General features: G+C 42.0%; 3 protein-coding genes across 5 annotated transcripts; 1 reads left to right on the top strand and 2 right to left on the bottom strand.

The window, feature by feature from the left end:
* The first annotated feature begins 2597 nt into the window (after nucleotides 1-2597).
* Nucleotides 2598-7279, top strand: LOC112174752. Of its 2 annotated transcripts, XM_024312544.2 has the most exons (7): nucleotides 2598-2754; nucleotides 2882-2971; nucleotides 4201-5923; nucleotides 6003-6086; nucleotides 6183-6310; nucleotides 6390-6635; nucleotides 6717-7279. In XM_024312544.2, exons 3-7 carry the CDS (start codon nucleotides 4219-4221, stop codon nucleotides 6795-6797), a joined length of 2244 nt encoding a protein of 747 aa, XP_024168312.1. In that variant the 5' UTR covers nucleotides 2598-2754; nucleotides 2882-2971; nucleotides 4201-4218; the 3' UTR covers nucleotides 6798-7279. The 2 variants fall into 2 exon arrangements, with proteins under 2 accessions (XP_024168312.1, XP_040364750.1); XM_040508816.1 differs by lacking the exon at nucleotides 2882-2971 and having other exon boundaries at nucleotides 2604-2754.
* Nucleotides 7280-7700: 421 nt separating this feature from the next.
* On the bottom strand, nucleotides 7701-9471 carry LOC121050087. Its single transcript, XM_040508817.1, has one exon. It carries the CDS (start codon nucleotides 9448-9450, stop codon nucleotides 8167-8169), a length of 1284 nt encoding a protein of 427 aa, XP_040364751.1. The 5' UTR covers nucleotides 9451-9471; the 3' UTR covers nucleotides 7701-8166.
* Nucleotides 9472-16262: 6791 nt separating this feature from the next.
* On the bottom strand, nucleotides 16263-20894 carry LOC112174204. 2 transcript variants are annotated; one of them, XM_024311942.2, is made up of 7 exons: nucleotides 20739-20894; nucleotides 20522-20611; nucleotides 17568-19290; nucleotides 17404-17487; nucleotides 17180-17307; nucleotides 16855-17100; nucleotides 16263-16773 (listed from the first exon to the last, which is right to left on the bottom strand). In XM_024311942.2, exons 3-7 carry the CDS (start codon nucleotides 19270-19272, stop codon nucleotides 16288-16290), a joined length of 2649 nt encoding a protein of 882 aa, XP_024167710.1. In that variant the 5' UTR covers nucleotides 19273-19290; nucleotides 20522-20611; nucleotides 20739-20894; the 3' UTR covers nucleotides 16263-16287. The 2 variants fall into 2 exon arrangements, with proteins under 2 accessions (XP_024167710.1, XP_040364749.1); XM_040508815.1 differs by lacking the exon at nucleotides 20522-20611 and having other exon boundaries at nucleotides 20739-20887.
* Between the last annotated feature and the right edge of the window lie 3200 nt (nucleotides 20895-24094).

The raw sequence follows: 24094 nt of genomic DNA, 5'->3' as shown, positions 1-24094 counted from the left end.
TGCTGTGGAGGCCAATTTCCAAGGTTTGAAGGTCGAGGAAGAAGATTCGGCCGAGATCAATGCTGCTGAACTATTTGTAAACAAGCCAGTGGTTTGTAAAGCCCTTGCAAAGCCAACAAACCCAATCAAGGATAAACCTCAGCCGATAACCTACCATACCAAAGATGGCACACCTTTAAGATTGACACCTACCCGCACTTACACTTTTGATATCACAAAGGCTGACATAATTTTTGATCAACTTCTTGCTGAGAAAGTAATTAAATTGCCAAACGGCCATGTTATACCTAAGGCCGATGAAACTAGAAATAAGTCTTATTGTAAATTTCACAATTCTTGGAAGCATTCTACTAACAATTGTGTGGTTTACTGTGATGCTTTGCATTCTACTAACAATTGTGGGGTGCCAAAAGATGTTGCCTCTGAAAATCACCTCGGCCTATACAGCCGAGGGATCAAGGAACAAATGTCCTTCTTGATGAATAGATGCGGAGCGTGCCAGCACACGGCCAGAAGGCCAAGTGTGCAACTGTAGGTGTAGTGGATGTAGATCTGACTTATCAAGCAATCGTTAGCCGAGGAAGGAACTTATTCTTGGCTGCGGTTCGATGCCTCTAGATTAAGGACTTGGTGGCTGAAGGTCGAGTGAGTTAGGTGCGGTTGTGAGAGTATGAGCAAATATGAGAGTAATAGCTACTATGCGACTACGAACAGTAAATAGCACGATCAAACAAGTAAAGCACAAAGACAATAAGGAGCAAATAAAAGATAATAGCAACGAAACTGAAAACTAGAATGGCTGCAAATTATTAACTGTTGTTTGAAAGAAAACAAAGAGAACAATTCAAAATCGATACTAGGCTACAAGAAAGATAAAGTAACTGAGATTGTAACTAGCAGAGCAAATAAACTAAAGTAACAGACGGAAATTCTACCTAAGCAAAAGGTAAAACGAAATAAGAAAAGCTTGATGGCTTGAGTTTCTGGAGTTGTGTGTGTTTGTCTTCTGTCGATGCTGCTATTTATATTGGCTGCTTTGTGACTTGAACTGATCTCTTGACTCTTTGAAGTTGAGTGGAATTCGGCCTCTTCTTGCCTCAGTGACTCTATCTTGATTCGGCTTCAATACTTATCGTCGGCTGACTTGACGCTGGACTCTATCCGGATTGGCTTTGATGGACGTCATCAACGGCTGCAATTAATCTTGAAGTAGGCTATCTTGGATTGAATTCTCCTTATCGGCTGACATGAATTTCAAGTCGACTGAAATACTACTTGATCAAATTTCATCTTTATCGTTTATTGGCCTCTCTGACAATCGGCCATTATCCTTCTAAGTTGAGTTCGGATTGGAAACCAATTAGAGTATTGGCCAATGGGCTTTTAGACAATAAACCAATGACTACGAGCCGGCCGATAACCAATAACCTAGCTTCGTCTGACTCATCTTGGACTAACTGAAGTGTCCACTTATTCATCGGCCAACATTTCTAGCTACCGGCCCAAATTACTTGTAGAGCGGCTCATTGTAATCAGAAATGACTATGCACATTAGTTATGACCTAGTGGCCATGCAAATGTGGGTACAAACATTGCCCCCCCAAGTTTCTTAAGCATCGGCGAATGTCGCCGAGTGGTTGAGAAATTTGAGTCAACTTGGCCCCCTAATCGACTTCGAAAATTCATGTATTAATGCTCCACATGACCTCCCTGATGGCTAGAACATACTTCCTTCGTTGAATGAGATTTCGGAAAATTGACTAAATTGGCGAACCAAATTTAATGGCCGAAATCCAAGTTGATAAGTTGGCATCTATACCTATGTTCTAGTGAGTAAGTGACAGGACAACTTGAGAAAATGATATTCGAGTAAGTAAGTGAGTTGTTCGTTAGTATGCCAACACGGAAATATAGCTTTTGGTGGCCAACAATGCAATAGATACAAGGAAGCCAATGATTATTAATCAAATCGGCCAACAAAAGAATGAAGAGGCAAATCGGCTAATGAAGGCCAACAAATAACTTACTCGAGTTTAGCCGGTTGATAGAACTGGAGTTGGCCAACAAGTGAGAGTGGCTCATGGAAGCCAATTTGTAGTTCATGTTGGCCAACAAGTGACAAAAAAAACTTAAGTTAGCCATTAAATGAGTGGCTAGTGGGAGCCAGCACATGAAAAATCTTCAAGGAAGCCAACACATGAAAAAGTTCAAGTTGGCCAATAATTTTCAAGTTGGCCAAAGTAAGGAAGTGTAAGCCAACACATGAAAAAATCTAAGTTGGCCATTGAGCTCAAGTGAGGGAAAGTAAGCCAACGTGGGAGTTTAAATTTTAAGTTGGCATCAAGTCAGCCAACGTAAGGAAAATTTGGACAGCCAAATGAAAACTTGGGTAGCCAACGCAAGGAAAACTTGAGCAGCCAAATCAAATAATAGGTAGCCAAAACAAAAGCTTGGCAGCCAAATATTCCCTTCTTCTTTCGTTCTCTCTTTTTTTTATTTCCGGGTTGGCTGCACACCCATTTTGCTACGGGTCGACCCACTTGCAAGTTTCACTTTTCCCTTTTATATCACTTTATCTCCTTATCTGCTATTATCACCACAAAAATAAACTCTTCCATTTCTAGTAAAACACGAGCTGCCCTCTGTCAAAGCTTGGGATTGAATCGTGCAGCTCCAATATCTTCAAATTCGTCAATTCCTCCTCTTAACAGTGATCTGGGTATGAAGTCGATCCGATCCTCGTGACCACGAAAGGTATTACACATTTTGAATTTTGCATTCGAGTTTGTAAATTAGAAAACTCAGATCTGACGAATATGATGAATCTCCCTCTGTATATTTCGAATTTGGCTTTGCATAATCACCCCTCCTTTTGTTCCAGAGAATGAAATCATAGCTGGGAATCTCTTGATTTTGAGTAATCTCACTCTATCAGAGCTATACAGTGACTGGGTATATCATTGAATTGCAGGTACGGCTCTGGGTTTTCAAACGCAAGTTCATGTTCTGGGCTATCTAGTTATGCAATTATGCCATTCTGCACTTGTTTTCTCAATTTCTCAGCAATCGAAAGCACATACCATGAACTAAATAAACAACTTCATGATTGCAATTAAGCTTGCACTGACCCATAACAGCTTGTTCGTTGTTCATAATTGCTCCCGTTCAATATTTCTAATCAATATCCAATTACATGTAGCGTAATGATGTGATGCCCACCACGCAATTATATATGTGCTGCAATAACTTTCAAGTACCCAGATTTAGCTTGATGCAATTAACCAAACAACACTTTTGGCCTTGTCATTCACAGGCCCCGTAGTCACCCATATTTAATTAAAGCAATTGTTTATTATGCTGTTCATCATAGAAATGCTTTTCCTTCACTTTTTTGAATTATGCGCTATTTATTAATTATGCTGTTCATAATTGCTTTATTGCTTTTGCTCACAATTTCTGGCGGCATGTTTGCTCTCTGCTCATAACTTCTAATCAATATCCAAATATATGAGACCCACCATGTAATTATGGCTCATAAATGCTTGCTGCATGTTCTCTCTTTTTTTTTTTTTTATAAACACAAGCATGAATCTGCGTTTTATCATATAAACACAAGCATGATCTCACACTCCTTTAAATCATAATTCACCCTGGTCCCCATTGTATATATATATATATACACACACACACATATGCATACATTTAATGCTTGCTTCCTCCTGCCTGCTGCATTTGCACGTCAAAACAAAAAAAAACTTCAAGAATGAGCAGTCGGCCATTTTGCACAGTAATTAGACATGGAAGCCTGGGTCAATGGCCCATGTGTCGGCCATTTTACTTACCAATATTTTAGATAAATATGAAGAGTGTAATCAGACACAACTTCATAATTATCTAAACCTATGAAGTTACACTTAATGCCATTTTGCATACAATTGCACCCATTTGACTAACCTTTCCAAGACTTGCTTTAATGCAATTAGTCAAACATAATTGTATTCCCGTGTACAATTGGCCATATATATATATATATATACATTTTTTTTTTTTTATATCGAGAATGTCTTGGCTCATATGCATGTAATATGCTTTTGCCCCCCCCAAGTTTCGTGGTTTTCGGTGAATAGCACCGAATAACTAGAAACTTGGTTTACGCTGAGAAACATGGTGTGCTAACCAATTATGCTCTATATCATGTAGGACTTGGTTATCCAAGCAATGGCTTCGAAAGGGACCGGAGAAGACAATTATGAAGGCAAGCAAAAAAGTATCACCAAACGCTCATTTGCATTGGCGGAAGCACTAAGTCAAGCCACTGAAAAGAATGCCTCGGCCTTCATGAATAGAATAACACAACGAGTCCAGAATGAAGGTGGGGTACGTCAACTTGGCCCAAGTTTCCAGAGTGATATACCGGCTGATGTGGAAAAAATTTTGAGCCAGCATGAAGTGGATGATTCTAGCTATTTCAGTGAAGGAAAAGCATGGGGAGCATGGGGAACAAAACCAGGAAAATGGCCTGGTGAAACAGCCAACTGGATTCCGTGGGTAGAACGAGTCGAGAAGCGATTTGGGGAAATATGGAAACGACTTGGGATCTATGACGCCATCAAGTTGTCCACCATTACTATTCCTTGTGACCGCTCCTTGCTGGCTGCCGCTATGTGTTTTTGGAGTTCTCAAACAAACTCTCTGGAGCTTCAGTTTGGTGCACTTAGTCCGACCTTGATTGATATAGCGGCCATTATAGGTCTGCCGCCACATGGGCAAGTGGTGGACATTGTATTTGCAGAAGGAAAGTTTGACATTGATCCTGGTGGTGAGCTAAGAGATCGAAGTAAGGGCAGACCAGCCGTTGCCAATTATAATACATGGATTGAGGTGTTTAACAGCGGCTTGGGAAATAAGTCACTTGATATTATTGGTAGTCCAGAAGAGAAAGAGGAAAGCCAGCAGGAGACAATGGAAGTAACTCATGTAGAGCATGCTGCGTTTCTTGCCTTTTGGATATGTAAGTACTTGGTGTGCACAACTTCTAAAAAAGTGAATGTGGAGTACTACAAGTTGGCTGAAGCATTAGCAAGTAAAGAAGTACAAGAGAGCGATCAGCCATTAGCTCTTGGTCCATTTGTGCTTGCCCACTTATACAGATGTCTTCACCATTGTGTGACCGAAGGACTGAACCCAAATTGGTCTGGGCCATTGTGGATTTTTCAGTTATGGCTGCACACTTACTTTCCCACTTTCAGACAGCCGGGTTTAGCATTGGCCGTAGACACCACTCTTGGACAACAATTGGCTCCTCTTGATTTACTTCCTCATTCGGCAGAAGAGTGTTTTGAGGTGTTGTTCAAGTGTCCAGGGTTTTCTGCAGAACAGTTTGCCGTTTGTTTCAGTAGGAAGTATCCATCCTACCTTGCAATGGATATCAGCAAACACGCCTCAGAAAGTGAGACGAGATGGGAGACTGCGTGTTCAGCTTGGAAGAGTGCAATAGGTATGAGGGATCTCTTCTGGGGTGCCTTGTCTGGTAAAACACTCAAGTGTGGAGTGGAGTTATATTCACCATCCTATTTCAGTCGTCAGTTGGGATATTATCAAGCTATACCGGCTCCGGTGCCGGAATCGTCAAACCGATATAGTTCATTGCGAGCCGTTTTCGCCAACAAGGACGACATTGAGCAGAATAACAAGGCGTTTGTGTACAACATGAGCTTTCCCATGAAGACAAGAGTAGCAACTAGCAAGAGTTCCTCCCAGTTCAGAGAGTGGTGGGCGAAACGAGTAGGTAGCCGCTTTAAAGATGGGTTGGTGTCGGCTAGGCGATCGGCTTTTGCAGGAAATCCATGGGCACAAGAGAAGCCGAAAGCTGTAAGGCGTGGTAAAATAACAAGCAAAGTTGCTAGAGCAATCCCAACTATAAGTAAGTTGTTGCCCCCCAAGTGTACTTTCATTTATACACATGTTAGTTTGTTCACTAACTTCGGCTTTGTTGATTGTAGGTGGCCAAGAATCTTTGAAGAAGTGTGCTAAAGGGAGCACAAAGAGAAAGGCCATCCATAGTGCGGCCACTGAGGCGGCCAAAGGTAAGCCGAAATCAATTTGAATTGCAGTCGGCCATTATGTAAGGAATCATGGCCGATGGCTAATGGCATTTTTGTTTTGTCTCCATTGAATAATAGATGGTGCCACTTTGTCTTCAACGTCTCAATCTCCTCCAAAGAAACAACCGGCAACACAAGATGAGCAATCCTCTGAGAGTGAAGAACAATTGTGCGTGGCCAAACGAAGTTGCCTAGAGACATTCAAGGTATGACACATCACTAGAGTGAAGAATTGGCTATTAGCTTGAGCATAAATATGACATACTTTATATGATGAATTTGCAGAAGGCCAACGTCCAAAATGCCATTCCTAGTGAAAAAGAGGAATCCGTGGAACTAACCATTGATAAAGATGGCCAACCAAGTAGTGACGAACCTGTAGGGGAGATAATTTCTCCTGAAAGAATGGCCGAAAGCGAAGTTGTGGTAATGAATATGGGGGAAACACTTGTGCTCACCCAAACTTCAACGCAAGCCAGTATTCCTTCCTCGTCGCTTAGTGAGCAACACCTGGTGTTGGCTAACGAACTAGTAAGTATGCACCAAACATGTTTTGTGATTACTTCCCTTTTATTATGTTGAAGAACTGATTGTTAGTGGCTGACATTGTAGGAAGGTAATCAAGGGTTTGAAGCCGAACTTCAGGCTTTCATGAGGGCATTTTCGGCCGATGCTCTAATCCAAACAGAATGATGCTCGGCCATTTCGCAGTTACCAACCGCACACTTGACATCAAGGGAGGAAGTTGATGGGGCTCTGAAGGTGGTAAAGGAAGCGTTAGCGCAGCCATTAAAAGAATTTGTGGAAACAGGCCAACTATCAAAAGTGAAAGTGGCCATGGATTTCTTACTTGGAGCCAAATACTTTGCCCCTCTCAAGGTAGCTCTCATTGGTGAGAAGCTAGAAGTGTTGACCCAACAAATATCCCGTGTAGCTGGTTCATACCAAGAAATAGAAAAAAGGAGACAACAAATCTTGACTTGTGAGCAAATGAAGAAAGCCTTGGTTCCCGAGTTTGGGTGGTGTATGGAACAAAAACGGGTTGTGGAGTCTCTTGAAGGCAAGATAAATGAGTTGGAAAGACAATTGGCGTCCTTGAAACAAGAGAGACAAGAAGTGGGGGAAAAGCTCCTTCAAAGGAGTAAGCAGTGTTTCCAAAGCCAAGGACAACTGAAGAAGATAGAGGCCGATTTGAAAACTTCCGAGCCTAGGTGTATGCAACTTGAGAGTGACCTTCAGGACACTAGTTGTACCTTGGGAGCTCTTAAAGCTTTATTAGCCGAGTAATGATGATTGATGTATGTGGCTCTTTTGTCGGCCATTGGCCGGTTTTTGTAAACATTTAGCCGAGTAATGATGATTGAACACTTAGCCATTAATGCCATTTAGCCGAGTAATGATGATTGATGTATGTGGCTCAATCTGATAAAAATAATCTTTTCGGCTTAATTGCATCGGCCAGAATCAAGATGGCCTAAACATATGTACAGTATAAACTAGTGGCCATCTTTTGGTTACACCATTATTCAGCAGCTCGCGCTTCCCACATTGTGGGATAATATATCTTTAGGTATTGGCCATTGATGGGCATTGCGTGTCGTTCACCATCTTTATCTCTCAAATGATATGCTCCTTTTCCAAGAACTTTGTCGATAATAAACGGACCCTCCCAATTTGGTGACCATTTTCCTAATCTGGGATCCTTTGTGCCGATGGGTAACACTGCTTTCCAAACCAACTCGCCTTCGCCAAAACTCTTGTATTTGGTCTTTTTATTATAAGCACGAGCGACAGCCTTCTTTTGAGCTTGAAGCCGATCATATGCATCCAACCGCGCCTGGTCAAGATCCTCTAGTTCTTGCAACATTGCCTGACTATATTCGTCGGCTGTGAGATTGTTTTGCATTGCGACTCTCAATGATCTAACTGTCATTTCCATTGGTAGAATTGCATCATGTCCATAAGTCAGAGCAAAAGGAGTTGTCCCTGTAGCCGAGCGTCTGGAGGTCCGATAAGCCCATAAAGTTTCTGATAGAAGATTGTGCCAATCACGCGGATTTTCCTAAATCATCTTTTCCACAATTTGGATGAGGACCTTGTTTGTGGCCTCAGCCTGTCCATTAGCCTGAGCATAATAGGGTGTTGATTGCTGCATTGTAATCTTATACTCGGCCATCCGTTTAATGACGGCTTCAGCTATGAATACTGATCCTCGGTCAGTTGTTATAGTTTCTGGAGTACCGAAGCGGTGAATGATGCTTTGCTCAATGAATTTGATCACCTCAGCACTACTTATGGAGGTGAATGGAATGGCTTCAACCCATTTTGTAAAGTAGTCTGTGGCTACCAGTATCCATCTGTGCTGCTTGGAAGATGGGGGAGAGATTTGGCCAATTATATCCATTGCCCAGCCCCGAAAAGGCCATGGCTTCACTATTGGATTCATGGGGAAAGCAGGAACTCTCTGAATGGATCCGTGAAGTTGGCATGGAGCACAACCTCGAGCATACTCAATACAATCTTTAAGAATAGTTGGCCAGTAGTAACCATGTCTCCTAATTAGCCATCTCATTTTTATCCCAGCCTGGTGTGCTCCGCAAATACCCTCATGAACTTCGGCCATTACTAGCTGGGCATCTTCGGAGCCGAGGCAACGAAGAAGGAGGTCATCATCAGGACTTTTCCTTAACAGTTCACCATTTTTAATTGTGAACTTGCTAGACAACATTCTAATTTTTCGGCTCCCACCGCCATCAGTTTTCATCAAAAGATGTTGGATTATGTAAAATCTCCAATCACCAAGTGGCACGTCTAGCTCAAAGACGTCGGTCGACATACCTCTCTCGGCCAAAGATGGCAACGATTTTCTCTCAATTGTGATGATTTTGTTGGTTTGGCCTGCTGGAATGCTGACGCCGGAAGCAATTTGAGCCATTTCATTGGCTTCACGATTGAGTTCTCGCGGAAGATGGTGAAATTCCACATCATGAAAACAACTAAGCAGTTGTTGTGCGGCGGCATAATAAGTGGCCAACGAGAGATTTGAACATCTAAAAACCTGGAGCATTTGATTGATGACTAATAGGGAGTCCCCAAACACCTTAACTCTTGTTGCTCCAAGTTCCTCTAATACTTCCAGGCCAATTATTAAGGCTTCATATTCAGCCTGGTTGTTTGTGCAGTTAAAGTCCAGTTTGAAGGCATATTGATGCTTTTGGCCGGTTGGAGATTCAATCACTATTCCTGCCCCGGCGGAGTCACTAGTGCTTGAGCCATCAAAATATAGTAGCCAAGGCTCGTGGTACATCTGGCCGACTTGTGCAGTATCTATTTCAACGTTCTCCATATCTTCAATTTCAACAGAAGGGTGGTCAGCAAGAAATTGAGCCAATGCCTGGCCTTTGACTGACTTCTGGGCCACGTATTTGAAAGTAAATTCAGAAAGCGCCATTGTCCATTTTCCAATTCGGCCTTTGATGATCGGCCGAGTCAACATATATTTAATTAAATCCGTTTGTGAAATTATATGAACAACTGATGGTAACATATAATGTCGTAATTTAATCGCCGAAAAGTAGAGCACGAGGCATAGTTTTTCAATCGGCGAATATCTTATCTCAACTGGTGTGAGGATTCTGCTCAAATAATGGATGGCTTGCTCTTTTCCTTGATCATTGTCTTGAGCCAACATGCTCCCATTCGATTCAGCTGTGGCCGCTATGTAGAGCTTCAATGGCTTTCCTTTCTGTGGAGGTACTAACACTGGGGGTTGTGTTAAATACTTCTTGAGTTCGTCAAAAGCTTGTTGGTGCTCTGGCTCTCACTTGTATTCATCTCCAATTTTCAACTTAAGTAGAGAAGAGAAAGGCCGAAGTTTACCGGCCAAGTTAGAGATGAATCGTCTGAGAAAATTAACTTGACCAAGGAATGATTGTAGTTGTTTTTTGTTAGAAGGAGCGGGTGCATCGATAATGGCTTTAGCCTTATTCTTGTCGACCTCAATTCCCCGCTGGTGAATGAGAAAACCTAGAAAATTTCCCGCTGATACTCCGAAAACACACTTTTTGGGGTTCATTTTAAGTTTATGTTTTCTCATACGTTTGAATGTTTTCTCAAGATCGGCTAGATGTCCTGATCGGGTTTTTGATTTAACAACCACGTCATCTATGTACACCTCTACGGTTTTGCCAATTAAATCGTGAAAAATGGCATTCATGGCCCTCTGGTAAGTTGCTCCGGCATTCTTTAAGCCGAAAGGCATCACTACCCATTCAAAGGTTCCAACAAAGCCTGGGCACCTGAAGGCTGTTTTATGGACATCTTCTTCGGCTACAAATATTTGATTATAGCCGGCATGACCATCCATGAAAGATAATATTTCATGTTTAGCCGCTCCATCAATTAAGAGATCGGCCATTGGCATAGGATACTCATCTTTTGGAGTTGCTAAATTTAAGTTTCTGAAGTCAACGCATACTCTCATCTTGCCATTTTTCTTTCTTACAGGTACAGCGTTGGAAACCCATTCCACATATCTAGCAGGTCTAATAAATTTAGCATGTAATAATCGTTCAATTTCCTCTTTCATTTCAATTTGCACCTCGGCGGAACATCGCCGAGGAGCTTGTTTATAAGGTTTACAATCATCTCTAAGAGGTAATACATGTTCTACTAAGCTTCTATCGAGCCCGGGCATTTCATGGTACTCCTATGCAAAACAATCCTTATATTCTCGTAATAAAGCCTCCATCGCTGCTCGCAGTTCTGGATCAAGAAGTCTACTGATAGAGATCAGCCGAGGGTTATCTTCATCTCCCAAGTTGATTTGGTCTACAGGATCTTGAGTTTCGGCTTCAGTATCTTCTAATTCGGCCGGGGCTGGGCCGATATCTTCCAACTGCAGTTCTTCTTCCTGTTGTTCTGTAATATATTCCATTAAGTTGATGGCTGAGTTAGACTTGGTAGTCCTATCGGCCCAATAGGCCAGCAAACGTCCTAAAATAGATCGGACTGCGGCCTTTCTTTCTAGAGACCTTGGGTCTCTAGACATTGATATTGTCCTTGAAGAGGTCAACCAGGGTTGGACGCTCTGCATCTTGCAAAACATCCTCACTCCCTAGGTTGACAATTTTCTGGGCCGTAACTTGAGTAGGTCGGCCCTTGCTATCTCCTCCACTGAAAGTGAAATAACCAATATCGTCTTCATAAAACCTTGCTTCTACTACATTGGTGGATGCTTGAAATGGATTATTGTCTGCTGGAATGACCTCAATTTTGTCGCCATGCCAGAAGATCAAAACTTGATGCAGGGAAGAAGGTACACACATGTTCTGGTGAATCCAATCGCGGCCAAGCAATGCATTGTAATGAGCAGATGAATCGACCACGAAGAAAGCCGTCATGTTTGTCTTTTCCCCCACTGTGACATCGAGTGGGAGGATACCTCTTGGCCTACTCTTACCTCCAGAGAAGTTGCTCACTGTAATGTCTGAAGGGAGCAAATCGGATTCAGTCCTGCGTAATTTCTTCATGACGGCTGTAGGTAACACATTAACTGCTGCACCATTGTCCACCAAAACTTTCGTTATTGGATATCCCTCTATGTAAGCCGTGATGTATAACGGCTTCAAATGTTGAGCCATTTTGGCCGTTGGTTTTGTGAGTACCACGCGGCCTTCTTCATCCTTCAATTGGGCATCGACTTCATCAATCTCAAATCGAGGTTGTCGATCGGCAACAAAGTCACCGATCAGTTCATTTGACTGACCTGGTTGAGCTTTGAGTTCTGAAGGTAGGACATAAACCATGTTGATGTCCATTGTGTTACCTTCTCCTTTTCCAAAAGCGGCCTCGCCCTTATAAAATGGAGATAAGGTTTCTATGTCAAAAGCTGTGTCATCCCCAATGTCGTAATCGAGTCCATTCTCATTGTCATAGTCACCTTGTTCCTCTTCTTCCCCATAATCGACTTCCTCATCACCCTCGTCTCCATAATCGTCTTGCTTACCATTGTTCGTGGCAGCACCTTCTACCATTTCTTCATCCTTCAACTGCTGATTGAGACTGGCTTGTTCTTTCTACAATTCTTTGATGGCCCCAGTTGTCAGCTTGGTGGATGCGTTCTCTGTCTCTGCTTGCCACTCGATTGCACGAGCCCGCAAGTATTTGGACAAATTATCTAGTAATTTGCTCTCGGCCGATGTGAATCCATAAATCTCAGCAGCTGGATGTTGTTTATGGTAGGTGCAGAGGTAAGTCAGGTCAGCATCAGAAATAGGTAAGTTATCAGTATTGGCTTCTAGCTTACAATTCTCCATCATTGCTTGATAACTTATTTTTAAGCCGATGCTAGAATCCTCAGTGATTAGGTATGACTCTGAAGACAGATCCTTTTCCAACATTTTCAACATCGCGCTTTCCTCCTCAGTTAGGCCATAAGTGGCCAATGCTGAATACATCCTATGATATTTTTTCATCATCCCCAGATCTTGATTTGAGAATGGCGGATCCTGTCCTCTCAGTACTCTTATGGTAGGGACTTTTCCATTTGGCGTCTTATCCATAGCCGCCTTCTGTACTTCCTTCTGTTGTTCAATATCCTTAGCTTTGGTATCGGCTTTCGCTTGCTCTTCAATTGCGAAGTCTTTCTTTTCTAAATAATTATCAAGTTCCCTTGCGAGCTGGACCTCTTCTGGCGTTATGCCATAAGTTTCCTCAGCCGAGTGGCTTCTATGAAAACATCTAAGGAAATGAAGGTCGGCTTCTGAAACTGGAATTTGAGCGACTATATCCTTCTTTTGGATTCCTTTGCGATGTGCTTGATACAAAGCTTTTAAACCAGGTGTAATGAATCGGCTATGGAAACCCTGCCGAATCAGAGCATGATCGGCATCAGAATTTGCTACTATTGTATTGAGAATATAGTCTTGACTCCTTGGAAGCCCATAAATTGCAAGGGCTGAATGTTTCTGGTGAAACTTTCTCATTGTTTCTAATTCAGCCAACTTAAATGGAGGGTTGAGATGTTTGAAGACCTTAACCCCTCCTTCAGTAAATCGCAGATGGGGTAGCTTTGGGAAGCTAAGGACATTTTCAATATGGTCACCGATGGTCTCAAGTTCCATAGGTTCTCCTGAATCCTTATGAAAGTCCTCTCTTATTATAAGGGCTTCTTTGTTATCTGCTTCAGTAGAGCGTCTGACTTCCTGCCCTTCTGACCCTTGCTGCCTTGCAGCAGCCACTTCCCTTTGCATACGCCTCTTTTGAGTTTTTGTCAAAGGGGAAAATGGCTGATCTCTGGCCGCTCGGCCATACCACCTATTATCATGAGTAACTGGTGGCCGATATGTCCTATAAGGTCTTCGGCCTCTATTTCTAGCAAAGTAATCTTGGTCATAAAATCGATCATCTTGGTCAAAACCTGATCGTCGTCGGCCATTGAAACCATCAACAAAATTTCCCTCAAGATCATCATCTTCAAAAGTCAACCTTCTCCTCACCGAAAGTCGTCCACTTTCGGCGTTTTCAGATTCCTTTATTCTCTTAAACACACTTTGGGAAGTTTGTTGTGCCTGATAATATCCCTTGGGACTGTGAGGGCCAAAGAGCTTAAGTACTTCATCCTCGGCCAAATTGGCCGTGGGAGTCCCCAATTCATTGCCAGCATGTTTCCCTCCTGAGTCTTTCTTCTTACTTTCTTCACAATTAGTTGAGGCTTTTAACCCAGGCTTTACCTGTTGATCAGTAGCTAACTCTTGGTGCTTGATTTGCAGAAGATTATTGAGGGTTACCTCACAGTTGCAACGGCTGCACAGAATCACAGCACTGGCCGGCGGTACTTTTGAAGTAGATGACGATGAGGTCTTCAAAGCCGGTGGCATTGTCATATCGTATGCATCCTCATCCTGACTGTCATAAACTGGCTCCCTCCTCTGGTCACGAAACATATACCTCCTTCGGGCCCTAGGATCAGAAAAGTTCATATTTGGCCAATTCCTCCTGTGGCCTCTTGGGAAGTTGACGTACACCATGTTGACTGGAAAAGGGTCGGTATCGACAAGCTGAGCTGGTTTGCTCGTCTCCGGAAACTTCAGCTTTCCTTTTTCGATGAGATCCTGCAAAGCATCACGGTAAACCACACAATTGTTAGTAGAATGCTTCCAAGAATTGTGAAATTTACAATAAGACTTATTTCTAGTTTCATCGGCCTTAGGTATAACATGGCCGTTTGGCAATTTAATTACTTTCTCAGCAAGAAGTTGATCAAAAATTATGTCAGCCTTTGTGATATCAAAAGTGTAAGTGCGGGTAGGTGTCAATCTTAAAGGTGTGCCATCTTTGGTATGGTAGGTTATCGGCTGAGGTTTATCCTTGATTGGGTTTGTTGGCTTTGCAAGGGCTTTACAAACCACTGGCTTGTTTACAAATAGTTCAGCAGCATTGATCTCGGCCGAATCTTCTTCCTCGACCTTCAAACCTTGGAAATTGGCCTCCACAGCATGAACAGTAGGGTTCTTATAATAAGTTCCCTTTGAGGCTGATCTGGCTTGAGTCTCTTCTCTAATGATTGCCTCATATCTAGCCACGCTAGTGGTTAATTCAAAAATGTCTCTAATATCAACTCCCTCATATTTCTTGCGCAACTCGTAATTTAGACCTTGTTGAGCTATTCGGACAAATTCTAGCTCCCCCAAGTTAACTCTGCACTTGTTTCTTGCGGCCTTAAATCTATCCAAGAAATCTTGGGCCGACTCATGTGCTGCTTGATACATTTTTGCTAAATCAGCGATTGTGACTTCTGGTTCGGCTCTGTAGAATTGCTCATGGAAAGCTCTTTCCATGTCGACCCAGTTTTGAATAGAATTAGGAGCCAAGTTGACATACCAAGCATGAGCAGGGCCGGTCAGTGAGTTCTCAAACCACTTCAACTTCAAATCGTCATCTCTAGAATGCTCAGCACATCGCGCGGTGAACCGGGAAATATGTGCTATAGTTGATTGGTAATCATCTCCACTGAATAAAGGAAAGTCGGGAAATTTGAATCCCCTCGGATAGTCTCTATTTTCAACCCTTTCCGGATATGGTTTGGTGTATCTTGGCCTGGCCGTTCTTCTAGGAGCCGGCCCTACAGTTTCTTCACAGATTCTCCTTATTTCTTCGACTGTTAACCCATTCCTAGGTGGATTTTGTCCTCCTAAACCGTTGTTGTTATTTATCGGCTGTTGCACGTAATTATTGGCCATTCCAAATTGGGGTTGAGCTTGAAACGGCTGTCCACCAATAGGAAACTGAGCTAGTGGCTGTGGAACATAAGCATGAGCTTGCTGCCATGGAGGTTGAAGTGCTTGGTTGAGTTGGCCTTGTTGATTTTGTATCAGCAAGGTTTGCAAAGTGTTCTGACCATTCACCATAGCCGCCATTGTTTGGTTCAGTTGCTCAAGAGATGTTTGCAATCCTCCGATTGATCGGTTAGTATTCTCTCCCAAAACAGTAGCTAACTGATCTACCAACGTTCTATTGTTGATTTCTCCTCGAGTAGCGAGTTCATTCGTCTGCAATTTAAAAACTTCATTCAATGCTTTGTACATATACTCAGCTGACACTCCGGCCGGCCCTAAATAATCATCTTCCACAGTATCTCTAACTCTACCATCTCGTGCTGCATGGATGATAGCACCGGGAGTGGTTACACTATTCGAGGCACTCTGAAAAGCATTAAGTGGCAAGCCTCTAGACGGACTTTCAGTAGATTACCTGGCCAAGGCTGCGTCAGCGGCTGCTCGTCTCATGTCTTCTTGCCTTGCAGCGGCGTCGGCTGCCGCTGCTTGTGTAGCCTCCTGTCTTGCGGCTAGTTCGGCTGCTGCAGTTTTTGCTGCTTCTTGAGCTCTACGTTCATCGGCTGATTGCTCTACCGACGAAGCATCTGAGGTCCCATTCCCACTTGACTCAAGTGACATTCTGATTGGAGTAAGATCGAGCTTCGGCCGTGATGGACAAAAAGTTGAATTATGTCCTGACTCTCCACACCGAAGACACTTCTTTCCCCTGTTTACACTGTATGGGTTGTCTTGTTTTTGTTGACTAACCTCCTTCCCTTGCATTCAACCTTACTAAGAAAATAGTAATCTTGCATAGGTATTCCAGAAACTATAACAACTGACCCAGTGGCATCTCAACCCTCCATTTAAGTCGCCAATTGTCTTTCCAACTCATTTATCTTGCCTTCAAGAGACTCCACAACCCGTTTTTGTTCCATACACCACCCAAACTCGGGAACCAAGGCTTTCTTCATTTGCTCACAAGCCAAGATTTGTTGTCTCCTTTTTTCTATTTCTTGGTATGAACCAGCTACACGGGATATTTGTTGGGTCAACACTTCTAGCTTCTCACCAATGAGAGCTACCTTGAGAGGGGCAAAGTATTTGGCTCCAAGTAAGAAATCCATGGCCACTTTCACTTTTGATAGTTGGCCTGTTTCCACAAATTCTTTTAATGGCTGCGCTAACGCTTCCTTTACCACCTTCAGAGCCCCATCAACTTCCTCCCTTGATGTCAAGTGTGCGGTTGGTAACTGCGAAATGGCCGAGCAGCATTCTGTTTGGATTAGAGCATCGGCCGAAAATGCCCTCATGAAAGCCTGAAGTTCGGCTTCAAACCCTTGATTACCTTCCTACAATGTCAGCCACTAACAATCAGTTCTTCAACATAATAAAAGGGAAGTAATCACAAAACATGTTTGGTGCATACTTACTAGTTCGTTAGCCAACACCAGGTGTTGCTCACTAAGCGACGAGGAAGGAATACTGGCTTGCGTTGAAGTTTGGGTGAGCACAAGTGTTTCCCCCATATTCATTACCACAACTTCGCTTTCGGCCATTCTTTCAGGAGAAATTATCTCCCCTACAGGTTCGTCACTACTTGGTTGGCCATCTTTATCAATGGTTAGTTCCACGGATTCCTCTTTTTCACTAGGAATGGCATTTTGGACGTTGGCCTTCTGCAAATTCATCATATAAAGTATGTCATATTTATGCTCAAGCTAATAGCCAATTCTTCACTCTAGTGATGTGTCATACCTTGAATGTCTCTAGGCAACTTCGTTTGGCCACGCACAATTGTTCTTCACTCTCAGAGGATTGCTCATCTTGTGTTGCCGGTTGTTTCTTTGGAGGAGATTGAGACGTTGAAGACAAAGTGGCACCATCTATTATTCAATGGAGACAAAACAAAAATGCCATTAGCCATCGGCCATGATTCCTTACATAATGGCCGACTGCAATTCAAATTGATTTCGGCTTACCTTTGGCCGCCTCAGTGGCCGCACTATGGATGGCCTTTCTCTTTGTGCTCCCTTTAGCACACTTCTTCAAAGATTCTTGGCCACCTACAATCAACAAAGCCGAAGTTAGTGAACAAACTAACATGTGTATAAATGAAAGTACACTTGGGGGGGCAACAACTTACTTATAGTTGGGATTGCTCTAGCAACTTTGCTTGTTATTTTACCACGCCTTACAGCTTTCGGCTTCTCTTGTGCCCATGGATTTCCTGCAAAAGCCGATCGCCTAGCCGACACCAACCCATCTTTAAAGCGGCTACCTACTCGTTTCGCCCACCACTCTCTGAACTGGGAGGAACTCTTGCTAGTTGCTACTCTTGTCTTCATGGGAAAGCTCATGTTGTACACAAACGCCTTGTTATTCTGCTCAATGTCGTCCTTGTTGGCGAAAACGGCTCGCAATGAACTATATCGGTTTGACGATTCCGGCACCGGAGCCGGTATAGCTTGATAATATCCCAACTGACGACTGAAATAGGATGGTGAATATAACTCCACTCCACACTTGAGTGTTTTACCAGACAAGGCACCCCAGAAGAGATCCCTCATACCTATTGCACTCTTCCAAGCTGAACACGCAGTCTCCCATCTCGTCTCACTTTCTGAGGCGTGTTTGCTGATATCCATTGCAAGGTAGGATGGATACTTCCTACTGAAACAAACGGCAAACTGTTCTGCAGAAAACCCTGGACACTTGAACAACACCTCAAAACACTCTTCTGCCGAATGAGGAAGTAAATCAAGAGGAGCCAATTGTTGTCCAAGAGTGGTGTCTACGGCCAATGCTAAACCCGGCTGTCTGAAAGTGGGAAAGTAAGTGTGCAGCCATAACTGAAAAATCCACAATGGCCCAGACCAATTTGGGTTCAGTCCTTCGGTCACACAATGGTGAAGACATCTGTATAAGTGGGCAAGCACAAATGGACCAAGAGCTAATGGCTGATCGCTCTCTTGTACTTCTTTACTTGCTAATGCTTCAGCCAACTTGTAGTACTCCACATTCACTTTTTTAGAAGTTGTGCACACCAAGTACTTACATATCCAAAAGGCAAGAAACGCAGCATGCTCTACATGAGTTACTTCCATTGTCTCCTGCTGGCTTTCCTCTTTCTCTTCTGGACTACCAATAATATCAAGTGACTTATTTCCCAAGCCGCTGTTAAACACCTCAATCCATGTATTATAATTGGCAACGGCTGGTCTGCCCTTACTTCGATCTCTTAGCTCACCACCAAGATCAATGTCAAACTTTCCTTCTGCAAATACAATGTCCACCACTTGCCCATGTGGCGGCAGGCCTATAATGGCCGCTATATCAATCAAGGTCGGACTAAGTGCACCAAACTGAAGCTCCAGAGAGTTTGTTTGAGAACTCCAAAAACACATAGCGGCAGCCAGCAAGGAGCGGTCACAAGGAATAGTAATGGTGGACAACTTGATGGCGTCATAGATCCCAAGTCGTTTCCATATTTCCCCAAATCGCTTCTCGACTCGTTCTACCCACGGAATCCAGTTGGCTGTTTCACCAGGCCATTTTCCTGGTTTTGTTCCCCATGCTCCCCATGCTTTTCCTTCACTGAAATAGCTAGAATCATCCACTTCATGCTGGCTCAAAATTTTTTCCACATCAGCCGGTATATCACTCTGGAAACTTGGGCCAAGTTGACGTACCCCACCTTCATTCTGGACTCGTTGTGTTATTCTATTCATGAAGGCCAAGGCATTCTTTTCAGTGGCTTGACTTAGTGCTTCCGCCAATGCAAATGAGCGTTTGGTGATACTTTTTTGCTTGCCTTCATAATTGTCTTCTCCGGTCCCTTTCGAAGCCATTGCTTGGATAACCAAGTCCTACATGATATAGAGCATAATTGGTTAGCACACCATGTTTCTCAGCGTAAACCAAGTTTCTAGTTATTCGGTGCTATTCACCGAAAACCACGAAACTTGGGGGGGGCAAAAGCATATTACATGCATATGAGCCAAGACATTCTCGATATAAAAAAAAAAAAATGTATATATATATATATATATATGGCCAATTGTACACGGGAATACAATTATGTTTGACTAATTGCATTAAAGCAAGTCTTGGAAAGGTTAGTCAAATGGGTGCAATTGTATGCAAAATGGCATTAAGTGTAACTTCATAGGTTTAGATAATTATGAAGTTGTGTCTGATTACACTCTTCATATTTATCTAAAATATTGGTAAGTAAAATGGCCGACACATGGGCCATTGACCCAGGCTTCCATGTCTAATTACTGTGCAAAATGGCCGACTGCTCATTCTTGAAGTTTTTTTTTGTTTTGACGTGCAAATGCAGCAGGCAGGAGGAAGCAAGCATTAAATGTATGCATATGTGTGTGTGTGTATATATATATATATACAATGGGGACCAGGGTGAATTATGATTTAAAGGAGTGTGAGATCATGCTTGTGTTTATATGATAAAACGCAGATTCATGCTTGTGTTTATAAAAAAAAAAAAAAGAGAGAACATGCAGCAAGCATTTATGAGCCATAATTACATGGTGGGTCTCATATATTTGGATATTGATTAGAAGTTATGAGCAGAGAGCAAACATGCCGCCAGAAATTGTGAGCAAAAGCAATAAAGCAATTATGAACAGCATAATTAATAAATAGCGCATAATTCAAAAAAGTGAAGGAAAAGCATTTCTATGATGAACAGCATAATAAACAATTGCTTTAATTAAATATGGGTGACTACGGGGCCTGTGAATGACAAGGCCAAAAGTGTTGTTTGGTTAATTGCATCAAGCTAAATCTGGGTACTTGAAAGTTATTGCAGCACATATATAATTGCGTGGTGGGCATCACATCATTACGCTACATGTAATTGGATATTGATTAGAAATATTGAACGGGAGCAATTATGAACAACGAACAAGCTGTTATGGGTCAGTGCAAGCTTAATTGCAATCATGAAGTTGTTTATTTAGTTCATGGTATGTGCTTTCGATTGCTGAGAAATTGAGAAAACAAGTGCAGAATGGCATAATTGCATAACTAGATAGCCCAGAACATGAACTTGCGTTTGAAAACCCAGAGCCGTACCTGCAATTCAATGATATACCCAGTCACTGTATAGCTCTGATAGAGTGAGATTACTCAAAATCAAGAGATTCCCAGCTATGATTTCATTCTCTGGAACAAAAGGAGGGGTGATTATGCAAAGCCAAATTCGAAATATACAGAGGGAGATTCATCATATTCGTCAGATCTGAGTTTTCTAATTTACAAACTCGAATGCAAAATTCAAAATGTGTAATACCTTTCGTGGTCACGAGGATCGGATCGACTTCATACCCAGATCACTGTTAAGAGGAGGAATTGACGAATTTGAAGATATTGGAGCTGCACGATTCAATCCCAAGCTTTGACAGAGGGCAGCTCGTGTTTTACTAGAAATGGAAGAGTTTATTTTTGTGGTGATAATAGCAGATAAGGAGATAAAGTGATATAAAAGGGAAAAGTGAAACTTGCAAGTGGGTCGACCCGTAGCAAAATGGGTGTGCAGCCAACCCGGAAATAAAAAAAAGAGAGAACGAAAGAAGAAGGGAATATTTGGCTGCCAAGCTTTTGTTTTGGCTACCTATTATTTGATTTGGCTGCTCAAGTTTTCCTTGCGTTGGCTACCCAAGTTTTCATTTGGCTGTCCAAATTTTCCTTACGTTGGCTGACTTGATGCCAACTTAAAATTTAAACTCCCACGTTGGCTTACTTTCCCTCACTTGAGCTCAATGGCCAACTTAGATTTTTTCATGTGTTGGCTTACACTTCCTTACTTTGGCCAACTTGAAAATTATTGGCCAACTTGAACTTTTTCATGTGTTGGCTTCCTTGAAGATTTTTCATGTGCTGGCTCCCACTAGCCACTCATTTAATGGCTAACTTAAGTTTTTTTTGTCACTTGTTGGCCAACATGAACTACAAATTGGCTTCCATGAGCCACTCTCACTTGTTGGCCAACTCCAGTTCTATCAACCGGCTAAACTCGAGTAAGTTATTTGTTGGCCTTCATTAGCCGATTTGCCTCTTCATTCTTTTGTTGGCCGATTTGATTAATAATCATTGGCTTCCTTGTATCTATTGCATTGTTGGCCACCAAAAGCTATATTTCCGTGTTGGCATACTAACGAACAACTCACTTACTTACTCGAATATCATTTTCTCAAGTTGTCCTGTCACTTACTCACTAGAACATAGGTATAGATGCCAACTTATCAACTTGGATTTCGGCCATTAAATTTGGTTCGCCAATTTAGTCAATTTTCCGAAATCTCATTCAACGAAGGAAGTATGTTCTAGCCATCAGGGAGGTCATGTGGAGCATTAATACATGAATTTTCGAAGTCGATTAGGGGGCCAAGTTGACTCAAATTTCTCAACCACTCGGCGACATTCGCCGATGCTTAAGAAACTTGGGGGGGCAATGTTTGTACCCACATTTGCATGGCCACTAGGTCATAACTAATGTGCATAGTCATTTCTGATTACAATGAGCCGCTCTACAAGTAATTTGGGCCGGTAGCTAGAAATGTTGGCCGATGAATAAGTGGACACTTCAGTTAGTCCAAGATGAGTCAGACGAAGCTAGGTTATTGGTTATCGGCCGGCTCGTAGTCATTGGTTTATTGTCTAAAAGCCCATTGGCCAATACTCTAATTGGTTTCCAATCCGAACTCAACTTAGAAGGATAATGGCCGATTGTCAGAGAGGCCAATAAACGATAAAGATGAAATTTGATCAAGTAGTATTTCAGTCGACTTGAAATTCATGTCAGCCGATAAGGAGAATTCAATCCAAGATAGCCTACTTCAAGATTAATTGCAGCCGTTGATGACGTCCATCAAAGCCAATCCGGATAGAGTCCAGCGTCAAGTCAGCCGACGATAAGTATTGAAGCCGAATCAAGATAGAGTCACTGAGGCAAGAAGAGGCCGAATTCCACTCAACTTCAAAGAGTCAAGAGATCAGTTCAAGTCACAAAGCAGCCAATATAAATAGCAGCATCGACAGAAGACAAACACACACAACTCCAGAAACTCAAGCCATCAAGCTTTTCTTATTTCGTTTTACCTTTTGCTTAGGTAGAATTTCCGTCTGTTACTTTAGTTTATTTGCTCTGCTAGTTACAATCTCAGTTACTTTATCTTTCTTGTAGCCTAGTATCGATTTTGAATTGTTCTCTTTGTTTTCTTTCAAACAACAGTTAATAATTTGCAGCCATTCTAGTTTTCAGTTTCGTTGCTATTATCTTTTATTTGCTCCTTATTGTCTTTGTGCTTTACTTGTTTGATCGTGCTATTTACTGTTCGTAGTCGCATAGTAGCTATTACTCTCATATTTGCTCATACTCTCACAACCGCACCTAACTCACCCGACCTTCAGCCACCAAGTCCTTAATCTAGAGGCATCGAACCGCAGCCGAGAATAAGTTCCTTCCTCGGCTAACGATTGCTTGATAAGTCAGATCTACATCCACTACACCTACAGTTGCACACTTGGCCTTCTGGCCGTGTGCTGGCACGCTCCGCATCTATTCATCAAGAAGGACATTTGTTCCTTGATCCCTCGGCTGTATAGGCCGAGGTGATTTTCAGAGGCAACAAGGTTCTAATGAGTAATTCTCGAACCCATCGGGTTGAACCTGTTACAATTTGATATCTTAACAAGTTAAACGGGTTGAACGTCTCATTAAGACTGCAACCTGTTAAATTTCACTCGTCACCCAACCGTTTGCCGGTCTAATTAGCATCATGCTACTCCAATAATGGCATCAGACAACTGCGAAATTTTTAAATGTAGTTTGATTTTTTGGGACGACAGCGAGAGTAATTCTATTGTGTATGATAGCATCAGACAATACTTCTTGTAGGGTAAGTGTGATGTTGTCCCAATTTTGTAAATTTTCTCAACCCATCGAAGATATTCCAATAGCAGAAGTCATTCCAAATAGAACAACAAAATGCCTAATATTCGTATACGGACATTATGTGTGATATGATTCTATACCTTGGCACAAGAATTTTTAAATGTCTAATGGTGTGGGAAAGATCAATCTGCAACCATCAAAAAAAAAAAAAAAAAACTTAATATTCATTACTAAAGGTTGCGAAGTTTTTTCCTACAACATAAATGGGAACCAATGTAAGACTTAATAGTATGCAATAAGTGACACAGATTACATTACTTAGGCACAGATTGCAATTGCATATGCAAATCTCATGGATCCTCATATTTGTGGCATTATGAAAATAAAATAAAATGGAAAGAAGATGAAGGATGATGTGCAAGTGGCAACGATCATATTAATCAATAAACATGTGAATTAACTATTTGGTTAATTAAATGATGATGCAATTATATTTTTTATTATTATTATTAGTTTATTTTTGTTTTTCTTCTTTTCTTTTAATTTCTTCAAAGTAATATTGTAGACATTCTCATTCTTGATCGTGTTTTGTTTTCTTGCTGACATTGATCATGTTTGACCACGCCAACTAATTCGTCAATTTGTCGAAAATCCCGAATTGCCCTAATTTCACACCATTTTCTCCTGAAATCGACAACTCCGCTTATTTGCTATGAATAAAATAAAAGTGGATTGGATAAATATATAACAAC

The sequence above is a fragment of the Rosa chinensis genome, chromosome 6 (genome assembly GCF_002994745.2).
Source record: "Rosa chinensis cultivar Old Blush chromosome 6, RchiOBHm-V2, whole genome shotgun sequence".
NCBI lineage: Eukaryota > Viridiplantae > Streptophyta > Magnoliopsida > Rosales > Rosaceae > Rosa > Rosa chinensis.
Note: the sequence above shows the minus strand (reverse complement) of the source record. Positions and strands in the feature narration are given on the sequence as shown.

Excerpts from the sequence above, each read along its gene's own strand:
- LOC112174752 (XM_024312544.2), top strand. The coding sequence starts at position 4,219 with ATGGCTTCGAAAGGGACCGGAGAAGACAATTATGAAGGCAAGCAAAAA. Across the intron at positions 6,087-6,182 it reads GGCCACTGAGGCGGCCAAAG|ATGGTGCCACTTTGTCTTCA; the intron begins GTAAGCCGAAAT and ends ATTGAATAATAG. Across the intron at positions 6,636-6,716 it reads TGGTGTTGGCTAACGAACTA|GAAGGTAATCAAGGGTTTGA; the intron begins GTAAGTATGCAC and ends CTGACATTGTAG.
- LOC121050087 (XM_040508817.1), bottom strand. The coding sequence starts at position 9,450 with ATGGAGAACGTTGAAATAGATACTGCACAAGTCGGCCAGATGTACCAC.
- LOC112174204 (XM_024311942.2), bottom strand. The coding sequence starts at position 19,272 with ATGGCTTCGAAAGGGACCGGAGAAGACAATTATGAAGGCAAGCAAAAA. Across the intron at positions 17,308-17,403 it reads GGCCACTGAGGCGGCCAAAG|ATGGTGCCACTTTGTCTTCA; the intron begins GTAAGCCGAAAT and ends ATTGAATAATAG. Across the intron at positions 16,774-16,854 it reads TGGTGTTGGCTAACGAACTA|GAAGGTAATCAAGGGTTTGA; the intron begins GTAAGTATGCAC and ends CTGACATTGTAG.